The 14781-nt window shown below is 29.2% G+C and overlaps 8 protein-coding genes across 8 annotated transcripts, besides 13 other annotated features; 6 read left to right on the forward strand and 2 right to left on the reverse strand.

Moving 5' to 3' along the window:
* Positions 1 to 134: 134 nt before the first annotated feature.
* On the reverse strand, positions 135 to 875 carry CMU_030990 (uncharacterized protein; the record flags this gene model as incomplete). The annotated part of the gene is made up of 1 exon (XM_002142271.1): positions 135 to 875. The coding sequence occupies one exon, from the start codon at positions 873 to 875 to the stop codon at positions 135 to 137; it is 741 nt and encodes a 246-aa protein (XP_002142307.1).
* A 10-nt stretch (positions 876 to 885) lies between these two features.
* Positions 886 to 920: a sequence feature (AT_rich).
* A 344-nt stretch (positions 921 to 1264) lies between these two features.
* Positions 1265 to 2386, reverse strand: CMU_031000 (tRNA synthetases class I family protein; the record flags this gene model as incomplete). The annotated part of the gene is made up of 1 exon (XM_002142272.1): positions 1265 to 2386. The coding sequence occupies one exon, from the start codon at positions 2384 to 2386 to the stop codon at positions 1265 to 1267; it is 1122 nt and encodes a 373-aa protein (XP_002142308.1).
* A 564-nt stretch (positions 2387 to 2950) lies between these two features.
* Positions 2951 to 3850, forward strand: CMU_031010 (uncharacterized protein; the record flags this gene model as incomplete). Its single annotated transcript, XM_002142273.1, has 1 exon — positions 2951 to 3850. One exon carries the CDS (start codon positions 2951 to 2953, stop codon positions 3848 to 3850), a length of 900 nt encoding a protein of 299 aa, XP_002142309.1.
* Positions 3548 to 3577: a sequence feature (AT_rich).
* A 15-nt stretch (positions 3851 to 3865) lies between the features above and the next one.
* Positions 3866 to 3962: a sequence feature (AT_rich).
* A 137-nt stretch (positions 3963 to 4099) lies between these two features.
* Positions 4100 to 4930, forward strand: CMU_031020 (uncharacterized protein; the record flags this gene model as incomplete). Its single annotated transcript, XM_002142274.1, has 1 exon — positions 4100 to 4930. One exon carries the CDS (start codon positions 4100 to 4102, stop codon positions 4928 to 4930), a length of 831 nt encoding a protein of 276 aa, XP_002142310.1.
* Positions 4412 to 4459: a sequence feature (AT_rich).
* A 227-nt stretch (positions 4931 to 5157) lies between the features above and the next one.
* Positions 5158 to 5731, forward strand: CMU_031030 (2Fe-2S ferredoxin, putative; the record flags this gene model as incomplete). The annotated part of the gene is made up of 4 exons (XM_002142275.1): positions 5158 to 5213; positions 5270 to 5315; positions 5372 to 5482; positions 5540 to 5731. The coding sequence occupies 4 exons, from the start codon at positions 5158 to 5160 to the stop codon at positions 5729 to 5731; spliced, it is 405 nt and encodes a 134-aa protein (XP_002142311.1).
* Positions 5732 to 5992: 261 nt separating this feature from the next.
* On the forward strand, positions 5993 to 8709 carry CMU_031040 (polyadenylate-binding protein, putative). The gene has a single exon (XM_002142276.1). It carries the CDS (start codon positions 6210 to 6212, stop codon positions 8379 to 8381), a length of 2172 nt encoding a protein of 723 aa, XP_002142312.1. The 5' UTR covers positions 5993 to 6209; the 3' UTR covers positions 8382 to 8709.
* Positions 6189 to 6210: a microsatellite.
* Positions 8710 to 8776: 67 nt separating the features above from the next.
* Positions 8777 to 10138, forward strand: CMU_031050 (uncharacterized protein; the record flags this gene model as incomplete). Its single annotated transcript, XM_002142277.1, has 1 exon — positions 8777 to 10138. The coding sequence occupies one exon, from the start codon at positions 8777 to 8779 to the stop codon at positions 10079 to 10081; it is 1305 nt and encodes a 434-aa protein (XP_002142313.1). The 3' UTR covers positions 10082 to 10138.
* Positions 10139 to 10333: 195 nt separating this feature from the next.
* Positions 10334 to 14560, forward strand: CMU_031060 (regulator of chromosome condensation family protein; the record flags this gene model as incomplete). Its single annotated transcript, XM_002142278.1, has 1 exon — positions 10334 to 14560. The coding sequence occupies one exon, from the start codon at positions 10334 to 10336 to the stop codon at positions 14558 to 14560; it is 4227 nt and encodes a 1408-aa protein (XP_002142314.1).
* Positions 11488 to 11516: a sequence feature (AT_rich).
* Positions 11844 to 11887: a sequence feature (AT_rich).
* Positions 12502 to 12537: a sequence feature (AT_rich).
* Positions 13327 to 13354: a sequence feature (AT_rich).
* Positions 14010 to 14030: a sequence feature (AT_rich).
* Positions 14393 to 14434: a sequence feature (AT_rich).
* A 25-nt stretch (positions 14561 to 14585) lies between the features above and the next one.
* Positions 14586 to 14628: a sequence feature (AT_rich).
* A 106-nt stretch (positions 14629 to 14734) lies between these two features.
* Positions 14735 to 14781: part of a sequence feature (AT_rich) that runs on past the window's edge.

Consider the following 14781-nt stretch of genomic DNA (forward strand, 5'->3'; position numbering starts at 1 on the left):
AACGAAACTGTTGAACTTGTATTAATACTGTAGAAGTTATTTCATTTCACATTATTCATAGGTACAATTATTAATGCTTTGTTTCTTCTATGAACTTCTCTAATCAATTCTAGAACTCTCTGCAATTAATCTCTTTATCTTTTCCTCTTATTTTCTTTTTCTTCCTGATGTTTCTTAATCAGAACTGTAGCTATTTTTGCAAAGAGATTAATTCCATCTAAATACAGTTGGATAGCATGAAGTAAGAAGTCCTTTTCTCCATAAGCTACACATTCTAACGTAATTTGAGTGTCATAAAATACATAAAGTGAATAGAGCAAGATAAAGGCATATGATAAAGTAATATCCACAAATTTAGAACGAAAGAAGAAATTAAAGAAAGAAATAAATCCCAAATAAGCTGATGCAGATAATATTAAAGCAGACATATACAAGGTAAGTCTCTTCTTGGTATATATTGCTGAGCATGATAATGAAACGAATAATATTAATGTTGTTATTAAAGCTGTAGGGATAATTATTGGATTTATGAAGTTCCCATATATAATTAGAGGTCCTAAACTATTACCCAATGTAAAGCAAAAGATAAGGAATGCTAATACACGCCAAAATGAGATTATAACAGTGTTACTACTACTTCTAATTATATAAAACATACAACCAAAACCAGTAATCAAGCCTACTAAGGTTGGAATTTGTAATAATCTGTTTATGTATATAACTGCACCAAGGGTTGTTATTATAGTACCAATAAGTATAGTTGTGTACATTTTGAGTAAGTGGCTCTGTTGTATATTTGATAAGGTACTAGTACTCCATATGTTTGCACTAGGCATGTAACGTCTTGAATTTTTGTTTCCAAATAGATTTTCCATTTTAATAGAGAAAAAAAAAAGAATATATTAAATAAGTTATTATTTCACTAATGAGAAAATTTCTAAAGGTCGCCTTAAGGAAAAAAAAAAATTTTTTAGTTATATTACCGCCTAGATTACCGGCGCCTATCTATTAAAACCGGTACTTCTTTGAAGCCTGTAACACTAAAAAAAAGTTACAAAGTTCATTATAAAAAAGTGACCATTTTAGTTATTTAATAAAAGTCAGATTCAACTCATTAAAAGCAATACACACTACTTTTACAAATTAAGTATTGCCCAGATATCCCCTTCTAAATTAATAAACTAGTTCATATCTGTAAAGATCTACATTACATTCTTAATAGTGCAGTTCTAAATTAATTAAATTTGCTAATCAAGTATACAAGTCATCTAGTTATATTAAATGATTTCACAAGCTCTAAAATACTTTTTGCCTCAGGATTAGTTGCAAAGTGATCTCGAATAGGCTGTAACATTAAATTTATTGCATCAACAAGAGCCATCTTAAGATCACCTGGATGTAAATCTCCACTTTCATAAGCTTTATGAAATTCTTCTACAGTCTTAAAAATAATCTCACCTCCATATTCAGGTTTTCTATGCACAATAAAGTGTCCAAATTTATTGAAAACTAGTGAATCAACATAAGTTACACATGGATTCCCCTCAATAACTCCAGGTGGACAATAAGCTTTTTTTATCTTCCTCTTAATGTCTTCTGGTGAATCTTCAACGAATATAGCTGATGATGGATTAGATTTAGACATCTTTTCCTGTCCCTCCAATAATCCAGGTAACATTGCATGTGATAAAATTATGGGTTTCTCCTTAATACCAACAGTATCACAGTACTCTCTTGCAAGCATATTAACCTTTCTTTGATCCATACCTAATTGGCAAATATCAGCTTTTAAGTGAAAAATATCAGCACATTGCATACATGGGTATAATACGGCTGCACAAGGTTGATCATCACTTTCTTGCCTTCCCATAATTTGGCAACATCTTTTAATCCTAGATATATTGAATTTTCTAGATATATCTATAACTCTAAGCCAGTAAGCTGAAGAATTATTATTTATCTCATCAGAAGCCCATAAAAATCTCACATTAGTCATATCCATACCAGCAGCCCTCCAAACCTCAATAAAATACTTCCCTACAGTTTGTATCTTCTCTAGATCACCACCCATCTTATTATTCAAAAGTGCAAACCAATCAGCAATCCAAAATACAAATATACAACCTGCAGATGTCAACTTATTTACATTAATAGCTTTTAATATACCTTGAGCAATATGCATCCTACCAGAGGGTTCAAAACCATCATAACATATTGGATGATCTTTTCTCTTTAATAATTCCATTAATTCAGTTTTTTGTATACATTCCGAGCCAACTGATAAACATATGGAAAGACGTTCTTCTAAAATTAGTGTTGACTTTTTAAGTGACTTGTCACTACCTTCTATTATATAGCTTGGAAGTCTCTCATTTTCTGAACTCATTTCAATAAGATCTTTTTGAGTTATTACTTGAGATATTTATATGTATCTATATTTTTATTTCACTTGGTATAACTATGGTCCAATGAAGGTATCAATATTAAGTGTGTAAAAAAGTCCCCTCCAACTAGTCTTTAGTAGATAACCATTATAATAGACGCCTCATATTTAACACACTATTTACCGGAGACAGATTAACATAAGATTTATTTAATTATATAATACAATAAAGAAGAAAAAAGAAAGTAACATTTTATATATAGCTAAATACTTATTGAAACCTTTAGTAACTAAATTATTTTATTTTATAGGAGATTATTTATTTTATAAGTAATATTACGTCCCCTACTCTTAGGAATATATTGCTTTATTGGAAATCTTGAAATTATAAAGTACAAATTACATTATTCTATAAAATACTACATTATAAGAAATCTACTTCTTGTATACTTTAAATAGATCACTTATTTAATCTACTTTTGGAATATATTTTCTTGTATTTAATCAATCTTGTATTCGCGCTAATGTGATACCTGAGATATGTTTGTAAAATTATAAATTCTACAAATGCTAGAATTTAACAGAGGAATTCTTTTATACTGTGTCTTTGTATTGTTCTATCTAGCTGTTTGTAATGAGGTTTGCCTTAAGATGTATAGTGATATTACAATAAATAAAGAAGACAGAAATGAAAGTCATCCTCCTGTAGACTATAAAGACCAGTTTTTCTTTTGTAAAGAGCATGAAAGACGAACATGTTGCAATAAATCTCATCCAAATATTTTATCGAAATTATATTCTACCTTTGTTCTAAATACATCATTATCACGGAATTGTGTAACATACTATTTAAAAAGTTGGTGCTCCTATTGTGATGCTGATGTAGGAATTGGTATGAAACTATATCAAAAAAAACCCGTCTTATGCCATTCACTTTGCGAAGATTGGTATAATTCATGCAGAGCTGACTATTTTGGGGATCCTAATAACTATTTAATTTATGGTAATACTTTGATATCAGCCAGAATTACACCTTGCTCTGAGACATCCGTTCTATGCTCTCCATTACACACAATTACAACAAATCCTGATGAATTTTGTAGACTTAATGGATTTATCTCTTCAAGAGAATTAATCTTAACTACTCTGACAGTTGAGCCACACAAATATATAAATATAAATAAGTATTTATATGCTGAACACCCCTGTTTTGATGGTACCAATGCTGCTAGTATTAAGGGACCTGGAATTCAACTTACACAAGCTTCTATTAATGAAGTCAATAAATTCCAAATCCCTTTATACATGAAATATTTAGTTAACTATACTACAAATTATCTCTCAAGAAAAGTGAAGATTTCCTTTCCTGCTTTTATATTTATTATAGGTTTAACAATATGGCTCACTCTACGCATTATTGACAATAAGATATATATTTATAACTTTCTACGTAACTTGATTATTTAATATTTAGAATCATCGTATATATATTACTTTTAAGAAATAAATCTTAAATTTATTTGTACTATTGTGTTATTTTAATATCAAATTTTATTTTTTATTTAATAAATAATTTTATGTGATGCCCTTGAACCTATATTCCTATCTTCTCCTCCCCCCACTTTTTTTTTTTTACTCCTTTAACTTAGTACAACGCGCTATTTACATGCGTGATAAATCTACCGGTATTACACGGAAGTGTATATTAGGAAGAATATGACTACAGGTTTGACTGAAAATGATATAAATTCAATAATTAGTCATCTAACTAGGACTCTTTCAAGTTGTGTGAGATTTTGTACAAAAAGTAGTATTGATATACGAGCCCCAATCATTCCATTATTTGAAGATCACTATAATATTGTACCATCATCAAATAATGAACAAAATACAATTCAAGTATATCAAGGTCATTTGTCAAATTCAAATATATTTAACATGACAACTGGACTTTATAAATTAGCTTCAGAACACTATCAATGGTCTAAAATGAATTATGTGAAGGTTCGAAGAACGGAATCTTCAGAGAATAAAAATAAAAATAATACAATAATTAAACATAATTATGAAAAAATTGATGATAAAGACTTAAAAGTGAAGTCTACACCATATTTGGATTATTTATCAAGCCAATATGATGGTATAGATAGTCCTATAGTTCAAACAATAACAAATAAACATGGTAATATTATTATGCAATGCATATTAATCTTTCTTAATAATAATAGTACATTTGGACATTCAATTGCATCTTTGGAGGTGAGATCAAAAATTGTACTGCTTCTAAGTGATATAATAAGAGCTCTAAAACGTCTTAAAATTCTAGAATGCTCAACTACTGATTTTCATGTTCTCGTTGATATTCTTATTCGAGAACTAATTATAATGAGAGATTTAGGATTTGCATGTTTCGAATTTGTTTCTTGTCTTAATATTGTAACAAAATGTATAGCTTCAACACCAGATAAATATCGTTGGGGAGAGGCTACAACACTTTTATCTGTTGCAGAGTCACTAATTGATGGATTTGGAGTCAAATCTCCATGAATTAAAATGTAAAGATGAAGAGATAGATAATTTAATAAATATAGTGCTAAAATAATATAAAGATTATATTTATTCTTAATGCTCTAAAAATACCTAGCGCCGAATACAACACATCCACTCCTCACAAAAGCTTATAAGGATTCTATTTTATAATGAATACTCTAAGCAGTATAAAGAACTACATAAGCAGAATTACAATGTCAAGAAGCCTTTTTGCTTTATCAAGAATGAATTTTTCTTCTGTATATGAGAAATCTTGGACAGATCCAACGATTCCTAAGGTGTATGTGAATTGATATTGAAACTATCTACATAATCTCAAATACTTTATATTTATAGAAACATTACATTTATTTTAAAAAGTGGTGAAGAGAGAACTTTTAAGGTAAATAACTTGCTCTCATAATTTAGAAAATAAGTTCACTAATTTAATATGAACAGACACCTGTTGGAGTACTATTACTTGAAGCAGCTCAACACTTCAACTTAGATATTGAAGGTGCATGCGAAGCTTCCTTAGCTTGTTGTACTTGCCATGTAATATTGGATCAAGTAAGTTTTCTTTTATACTAAATACTATAGAAGTTAAGTACTAGATACTTCTTGTAGAAGACATATGATTTGATACCTCCCCCATGTGAAAGAGAAGAGGACATGCTTGATCTAGCACCGCAGCTCTGTGAAACATCAAGGTTATCATGTCAAATTGTAGTAGATAAGAATTTAGAGGGCTGTAAAATTACTCTTCCACAAATAACCAGGAATTTCTATGTAGATGGGTTTAAACCATCACCCCATTAAAAGCGGTTATATATTGTCTACACGGTTAGCGCTCTATGCGTAGTTATAGACACCGTCTCGGGTACTGGGTAGACGTATTTTGTATTATTGTCAAGTACTGACTTTTTATTTATATATACCTATATTAACATTAACTATTAAACACTTTATTTACCTATATATATATTGCTAACAGTACTTATGTTATCATGATATCCCTCCACCCGCATATTACTCTTACAATGCATAATCAATTGATATTAGGTATACATTAGTATATATCAAATGTAGTTGGAGGGATAGATAATTTATATAGACCTAGTGGCTAGTCAAAGATTGGGTGTATGAAATAAGATAACTTGAACATCACTTCCTGATTTTTATAGAAGAGGATTTTCTGATCTAATATACTGTAAATTAGCCAATCTTCCTGTTCATACTATAACATTATTGGACTATTTTCTCTATTAGATTGTTGAAAAAAAAAAAAAAAAAAAAAATGAGTACTAATAATAATATTGTGCAAGTGAGTGCTTCCTTATATGTTGGTGATTTGGATCCCGATGTTACAGAGACTATGTTATACGAAATTTTTAATAGTGTTGCAGTTGTATCTTCAGTCCGTATATGTCGTGATGCATTGACAAGAAGAAGCTTGGGATATGCATATGTTAACTACAATAGTGTTGCTGATGCTGAGAGAGCATTAGATACCTTGAATTTTACTTGTATTCGTTCACGCCCATGTAGAATTATGTGGTGTTTACGTGATCCTGCATCTAGAAGGAACAATGAAGGTAATGTATTTGTGAAGAATCTCGACAAATCTATTGATAATAAGACTTTATTTGATACATTTAGTCTATTTGGTAATATTATGTCTTGCAAAATTGCAACTGATTCAGAGGGTAACTCATTAGGTTATGGATTCATACATTTTGAACATCCTGAAAGTGCTAAAGAAGCAATTGCACGATTAAATGGTATGATACTTGGTGACAGACCAATATATGTAGGGAAATTCCAAAGAAAAGCTGAGAGGTTTTCAGAAAAGGATAAGACTTTTACTAATGTATATGTTAAACATATCCCCAAAACATGGAGTGAGGAAACTCTTCACACATTATTTGGAGTATATGGTAAGATTAGCTCTCTTGTTCTCCAATCAGACTCAAAAGGTAGACCTTTTGGTTTTGTCAATTTTGAAGATCCTGAATCTGCAAAGAAGGCTGTTGCTAATCTTCATAATGCTTTAGTTACACCATTAGGAGTTGAATTGAATAGTAACAATAGTGAAAGAACGGAATCTGGTAAAGATGACGGTTTATCCTCAATATCATCAAATACTGAGTCATCTGATGAAACTGTCGAATCAAATGACTACAAACAAAGAAATGATAAGGAAGATCCACAGGAAGCTGATGTAGAGAAGAATTCAGACGAAGAGAATTCAGTACCTTTTGATGTCCAACCAAATAGATTGTATGTATCTAGAGCTCAGAAGAGAAATGAGAGACAAGTTGTTTTAAAATCACAGCATGAGGCCGCACGTGAAAGTCAGAATAGGTACCAAGGAGTAAATCTATATGTCAAGAATTTATCAGAATCAATGACAGAGTCTGATCTGAGATCATTATTTGAGCCATACGGTACAATATCTTCTGTTAGTATTAAGACTGATGAATCTGGTATCTCTAGAGGTTTTGGATTCGTCTCATTTTTATCTCCAGATGAGGCTACAAAAGCTATAACTGAGATGCACCTTAAATTAGTAAGAGGTAAACCACTGTATGTTGGATTACATGAACGTAAAGAACAACGTGCTCTAAGACTCCAACAGAGAATTCGTGGAGGTACAGTACCACCAGTACTAAGACCTGGCACAATCCCTCCTGGTCCACCTACTGCAGTTCATGGAGCTCCAATGCAATTTGGAGCTCCTCCTCAGATGTATTTTATTCCAGGTAACCCTGCTGTTGCAGCTACTGCAGGTATGCAACATAATCGTACTCCTATGGTTGGTTCTTTCCCAAATCAAGGTGTAATGGCAAGTCCATGGCGTCCAAATCCAACACGTATACCATATGGGACGGGAGCATTACCTCCTCAAATGACAGCTCAATCTGTCGGTTATAATCCTGGTGTAAATGGAATTCCATCTAATAATGGATCTATTCCTCAAACAGGACCACAGTCTGTTAATCCAGCTCAAAATATCCGTACAGGAGGTAATAGTCAACGTATTCATAATAGGCATATGCAAGGACAAGGTGGAAGTCGCCCTACACATGGACACCAAGTGCAAATACCTAAACAAAGTTTCAAGTTCCCATCTCACATAAAGACATCTGATCAACCACGTGTTGATATGATCCCAGGTGGCTTAGTTAATATGGATCCCTCAGGGATATCTTCGGTACCTATGATCCCACAAAGTGATATTCCTTTAACTGCCAGTACTTTAGCTACTGCATCTCCAAGTATGCAGAAACAGCTTTTGGGTGAACGTTTGTTCCCAATTATAGCTCAATATCAGCCAGAATTGGCTGGGAAGATTACTGGTATGATGCTAGAAATGGATAATAATGAGCTTCTTGAAATTCTCAATTCAGATGCTGAAATAAAGAACAAAGTAGATGAAGCTATGATTGTTCTTGAACGCGCTCAATAAGTGACTTCATTTTAAGTCCAATAAGATAGTACACTGGTTACTATTATTCCAAAGGCGAATACTATCTTTTAACAGAAGTAGTGGCTGTAGAAATTTCTGAATAAGTTCTCTTCATAGTAGCTTATTACTTTTGTGGGATGACACAAACAAATGTAGATACTATTAATGTCTAGTATGATATAAATATTCGTTTCTAAATAGTATCACTTTCGTTTTGATTACCTTTCAAGATCATCTAATTACAACTATGTCCACTTATGCTTATAGATTCATGTAGATTGCATGCATTTGTAGGGGCGCGGATTACACGTCAGTAAATTAGTACCACAAGAGGGGTTTTAGTCTGTTTGGGACTATGACAGAAGAAAGGTTCTATATTTTTTGCACATGATAAAATGGAAAAAAACTATTCAAATTCTAATAGTAATAGTAGAAGTGTGATTGATGAAAGTCCTGCTGAAATGGATGAGGGAATTTTCCAAGAACCAATAAAAGAAGTTTCAATAACTATACTTAAAGAATTAGAGATAACAAATGAAGTTAAAAGAGATTATCAAGATCTATCATCAGTTCCACTTATTTTTGATAAAATTCCAGCAATGAGAGTATTGACAACAGTTCTTTCTGTTGTATTTCTATCTTTAGGAGTTATAGATTGGTTACTTGAACATGCTATACTAGGAGTAACAGCACTGGTATTATCTGTTTTCATATTCTATTATAGATGTAGTGAATTAAATCGTCAAGCTAATGCTATAATGTTGTGGGTACTAGCAATAATAGCTTCTATTATATCTTGGAATTATGTCTCCAGTAATGAAAATAAAAATCCAATTTTTAACAATATACTCAATTCTTATATGATATTTCAATTTATTCTTATATTATTTATAACATTATGGATGTTACTTACAATATCAACTGGTCATAAAATAGTACATGAAATATATATAAATGATGAAGCACATATAACACAATCACCAATATACTTTGTATTTACACGCTTCTGTCTACTTGATTGGCATGTGTTTCTTATGACAATTGAGTTTACAATTTCTATTATATATATAATACAAGGATCCTATGTTATTGCTATTATTCCATTCCTCAGCTTTTTAGTATCATTTGTATACACTATAACAAAAAGAAGAACAGCTCTTCAAGTGATTGAAATATTAACTCCAATATTTATTATTGTATTCATTGTGTTACGTATGATGTTACCATGGTTAACAACTCCTAGAACTAGATTTGTTCTTGAAGTTGAGTTTATTATGGCAGCAGTTTCAAAACAAATTATTGGTCTTGCTTTACTAATCATGCCAATACAAAAATACAAAATAATAACTAATTGTGATGCTAATTACTATGTTACACATGTACTTTCACCTAACTTTACTAAAACCTCCTTGGTAAAATCAAATAATGATATGGATCCATATGTATTAGATGATAGTCCATCATATTTACTTACTATCAATGAACAGCTTTCTCTAATTAAAGATAATGATTCTGCATTACTATGTGAATTACAGGTAGCTGATCAGGAAATTATACAAAATGATAACATTACTCCTGAAGACAATGAGTTTGACAACCATATTACATTACTGGAGGATAGCCCTATATTTAGTCCTACAGCAGAAAATATAACTTCAAGAATAGATAAACAAGAACACTCTAGTGAGAAGTCTATTTAACCCTTTAATTGAACTCTTTTTATCACTTATTAAGAGTTTAGAGGAAATTTCTAATTTTATTAAAACTTTAGTTTATTTCTTTTTCTATGTGTTATTGAGTCTATAGTAGTATTATATTCAGTTCTTTTTTTTTTTAATGCAAAAGACAAACTTTTCTTCCATGTGGATACCGGTAACAAAATATTGCGTAAGTCCCATGCCCCCACGAAGCATGCCTTAAACGATCTGGTCCTGGAAAAAAGAATGTAACTAATGAATCAGTTGAGAAATTTATTTAGACGTGTATCCATAGATGAAAAATGTTTAGATAACAAAGACTTAGGTAATCAAGAAAGAAGCGAGTTAACTAATTACATAGAAGATATTTGCTTCATCAAACCTCTGCATCCATATACATTTAAAATTCCACAACTTTACGAAACATTACCAGAAATACTAAGTAATTTAAAAAAAAATCAATCTGAAATATTACATATTGGAATATTAGAGTGTGGTACTATTTCCTCATTCTTTGAAGATTCTTGGAATAAGTTATTTGAAGAACTTAAAAAAAGTATTAGGAACTCTCAGGAAAATGAAAGTGAATGGATAAAATTGATATCTAATGCATATCTAAAGAGAGATTGGCATAGAATATGGTTAGTAAGATGTTTTATGTCAATATGCTGGGAACTGTACATCAAAGATATATTGATATTAGATAAAAATAGAGATTACGATTATTTGATGTTACCCTGCTACAGCCATTCTTATAAAAAAGTAGAAAAAATTCCAATTGGTGAATTACTATGTATTACTGCAAATTTTCTTCTAGATTATTTAAATCCTCAAATAGAAATTCCACTTTCGACTATAAGGGGAGTACCTATACTAAAGAAAGTTATATATTATAATAAATCTAAATATTGGAAAACTCCTCCCCCTTTTTGTGTTGCTAAAGTAGCCCTACTAGAAAACTCAATTATTAAAGAAAGTAACTTGGAAAATATATCAAAATATATTAAAGCAGAAATTTGGATATCTTTGAATATAGATAATCCTAAAATATACTGGATAGAGAACTATAATAATACTACTACACTTAAATTACCTGCTGATAATCAAACTTTTGCTTCTTGTATAAGAGTGCTACGTAAGGATGAAATTGGAATATTTAGAAGCCCCTTTAAAGATTATATATACTCAACTTTTACACTGAGGCTGTTAGATTGGTATTTGGAGGATACATTAACTATTAATTATGGAAATTATATCTTAGAATGCCCTATTATTGTCAAAAATTATAAAATTGGAAACTCGACAAATGAAACTGGTATTGAAATAAATTATAATATATCTTTTTCAGATAGTTTAAACAGAAGATTTTTGAATGGTAAGATTATCTATGAAAACAACAAATTACCCCGTTTTATTATTAAAATAATAGAAAAATATAGAAACATATCTTTACCACTTATTTATCAACTTTTAAAAAATGAACTAGGGGAACCAGAGAATTTTACATGTTGTAGACATCTATTGGATGCCTTCCAGATGATACTATCTACAATAAATAGCGATGAATTATACTACATACACTTAGAAATTAATGTACAAACAATAATACAATACTCAGAAATCTCGTTATTTTATATATTGAGACATTTAAATGAATATAAATATTTATGCGATTACAAATGTAAATTTTTGGATGATCTCTATAATTTTGGCTTTTTTGTTATTTCTAAACTTAAAACCAAACAAAAATATCTTTTTATTCAAGATATTTATATAATTTTAGTAACAGATATAAATATTATTAAAAAACTGAGGATTTTATTTCATGAATTATTAAATTTAACTAAGAATTGGTTTGAAGTACCATTTGTTTTAATTGAAAATGATACTATTTTAAAAAGTAATTCAAATGAAGAATTTATTTATATTATCACACCATCTATAAATAAAGTACAAGAATTAATATTTTATACTTTCCCAGGAACATTGTCTGTTAAAAGTAATCCAATTTTAATGAAACCACTATTGGAAAATTATTCATTTTCTATAAATGATAAATTTAAGCAAATTAATTCTATTGTTTATAATGATATCTTCAGTTTCATCAATGGCAAAACTTTAATTGAAGATCTTGGACAATTAGAAATATGTATATGGCCTGAAGATTCAAGTTTTTCTTTATCAAGTAATTCTGTTCCATGGTTATTTGAATCAATAGATACCCAACAAATCTTGTTATCAGAAGATATTGGACGATTTTGTTACTTAATTAAATCTTGTTTATTAATCTTATATTTTAATTACAATACCCACGAAAATAACCGTAACTTATTTAATATTTCAGTTTCATCGCTTAGAAGATGGTCTCAACAAATATTCTTAATTAATAGTAAAAAAATTCCTAAATACTACTTAATATTTGGTAAATATATTGAAATTATATTTAAAGTATATATTTTGGGTTCTATAGGATATGAAGATATTATAGATATATTAGATTATATGGTTAACAAAAAGTATAAAACTGAAGAACGGAATGTTATTCAATTATGTTTAAATTATGTAATGTCTTGGATTTTTATACAAATTAAGAATACAGACCTTATAAGACATTCAAATAAAAGTGATGAACAACTTAAACTAAAAGATTTCATTCAGTCTATTTATAAAATCCATCGTATATCTCGAATAGAACTTTCAAATATTAAATATCAAACACTTCATCATATTATTATGGAACCCGTTTTATGGTTACCGATTAATCCATATGAAATTGGTAATAAATCTAATAATAAATTGGCGTTTTTCGAAAAGTTAATCAAATTTGAAATTTTCAATATTTTATTTAGACTTTTAATTTCTCCAATTTATGCAAATAGTATTTTCAAAGATGACAAATTCAGTATAATTGATAAGAGACAATCTAATTATAAACTAGTTTCTTTTGGAAGTAATAAACTTGGATATTTAGGTATTGGTCCTCCAAGAATATCAATTTTTCGAGAAATAGAATGTGAGTTATATCCAAATTTATATGATATAAATTGTATCTATAAAAATATGGGAATAGAATTGGAGTCATCAGAAAATGAGATCCAAGATATAGTATTAAATTTAAAAGTTGAAGAACAGATTTTTAAAAAAATAAGCTGTGGATTAAATCATATAATTGTACTTTGTAAAAATGGTTCTCTACTCTCTTGGGGTAGTAATCTATATGGACAATGTGCTCACAATACTCAAAATTCTAATTTAAATTTAAATAATACTAATATTGAGAATATTCATAGAGAAATAATTAATGAATATAATCAAATGATACCATATCCAAAAAAAATATATTCTATTTCAAGATTGACAGAACCTGTTTCTATAGTAACATGTGGAGCACTTTTTACAATGATACTAGATTCAAAAGGTAGAGTATTTACTTGGGGTTATGGAAAAGATGGATGTTTAGGTACAGGTAATCTTCAATCTACTTCAATACCATCATTAGTTTCATTTAATTATCCAATTAAGAAAATATCGGCTGGAATGTTTCATTGTAGTGCAATTGATATAAATTCTCGACTATATATCTGGGGTAGTAATGAAGCTGGTCAAATTGGATTAGCCTTAAGGGAAACTGAGGATGAATTACCAATTATAAAAATACCTCAAGAAATTTGTATTGAATTTGTTATTGAAAAAGTTGAAAGTCCTATGGAAGTTAAAAATATAATTATACTTTATCATCATACATATAATTTTGATAGGACTAAAATTATTAAATGGAGTGATATATCCTTAGGAGAAGCTCATTCAGTTGGATTAGATACTGATGGATTAGTTTGGGTTTGGGGCCAAAATAATTTTAATCAATTATCAAGTATTCCTAATCTTATATCACCTAAACTTATTCTCAGATACATAGATAGTTCCAAAAAAGATAAAATTTTTTTTTTAAATTCTAAAGAAAAAATTGTAGAATTCCCAATACCTCTAGCTGAATTTATATTACCATCTATTAAATTATTTGATAATCAGAAAATTACCAAAGTTATTTGTGGTAGTACAACAAGTTGTGCTATTGATGAACAAGGAAAATTATGGATGTGGGGATTAGTCCATTCAGGTATAATTGAAAATTCAATTAATGAAGAAGAATATCATATTAATAATATTAGTAAAGTTATGTATAAAGAAATTCCTTTACCAAAAAAAGTATTCAAGAATATATTAATTGAAGATAAAACAATAAAACTTCTTAGATTTGGTCAAGGTACTAATAATTTAATTATTGTTACTGGAAAAGAAAGATGTTATATATGGTTAAATACTAATATTTCAAAAAATTTTAAAAAATCATTATTTGATTCAGTTATATATAATGAATATTATGGATGTCTCACTATTGATTGTAATAAAAATTGGACAATTCTAGATGTTTCTACTGTATCAGACTCAATTATTATGATTATGAAAAAAAAAAAGCTTTAGATTGAACTTTGTCCTATATTTTAGGATTATAATTTTATTATTTTTATTTAAAAAATTTCTAATTATATCTTCAAATATAAAGAAATGACGTTTTCATTTTACATGCAAAGTCTATATACCCACTTTAGCGCCTGTCATACATGCAACCTAAATTATACTATTTCGAAATTCTAGTATTAATGTATATTATATTTAAAAAAATTTATATTAGATGTATTATT

Source organism: Cryptosporidium muris, genomic scaffold (assembly GCF_000006515.1).
Source record: "Cryptosporidium muris RN66 scf_1106632373433 genomic scaffold, whole genome shotgun sequence".
Taxonomy (NCBI): Eukaryota; Apicomplexa; class Conoidasida; order Eucoccidiorida; family Cryptosporidiidae; genus Cryptosporidium; species Cryptosporidium muris.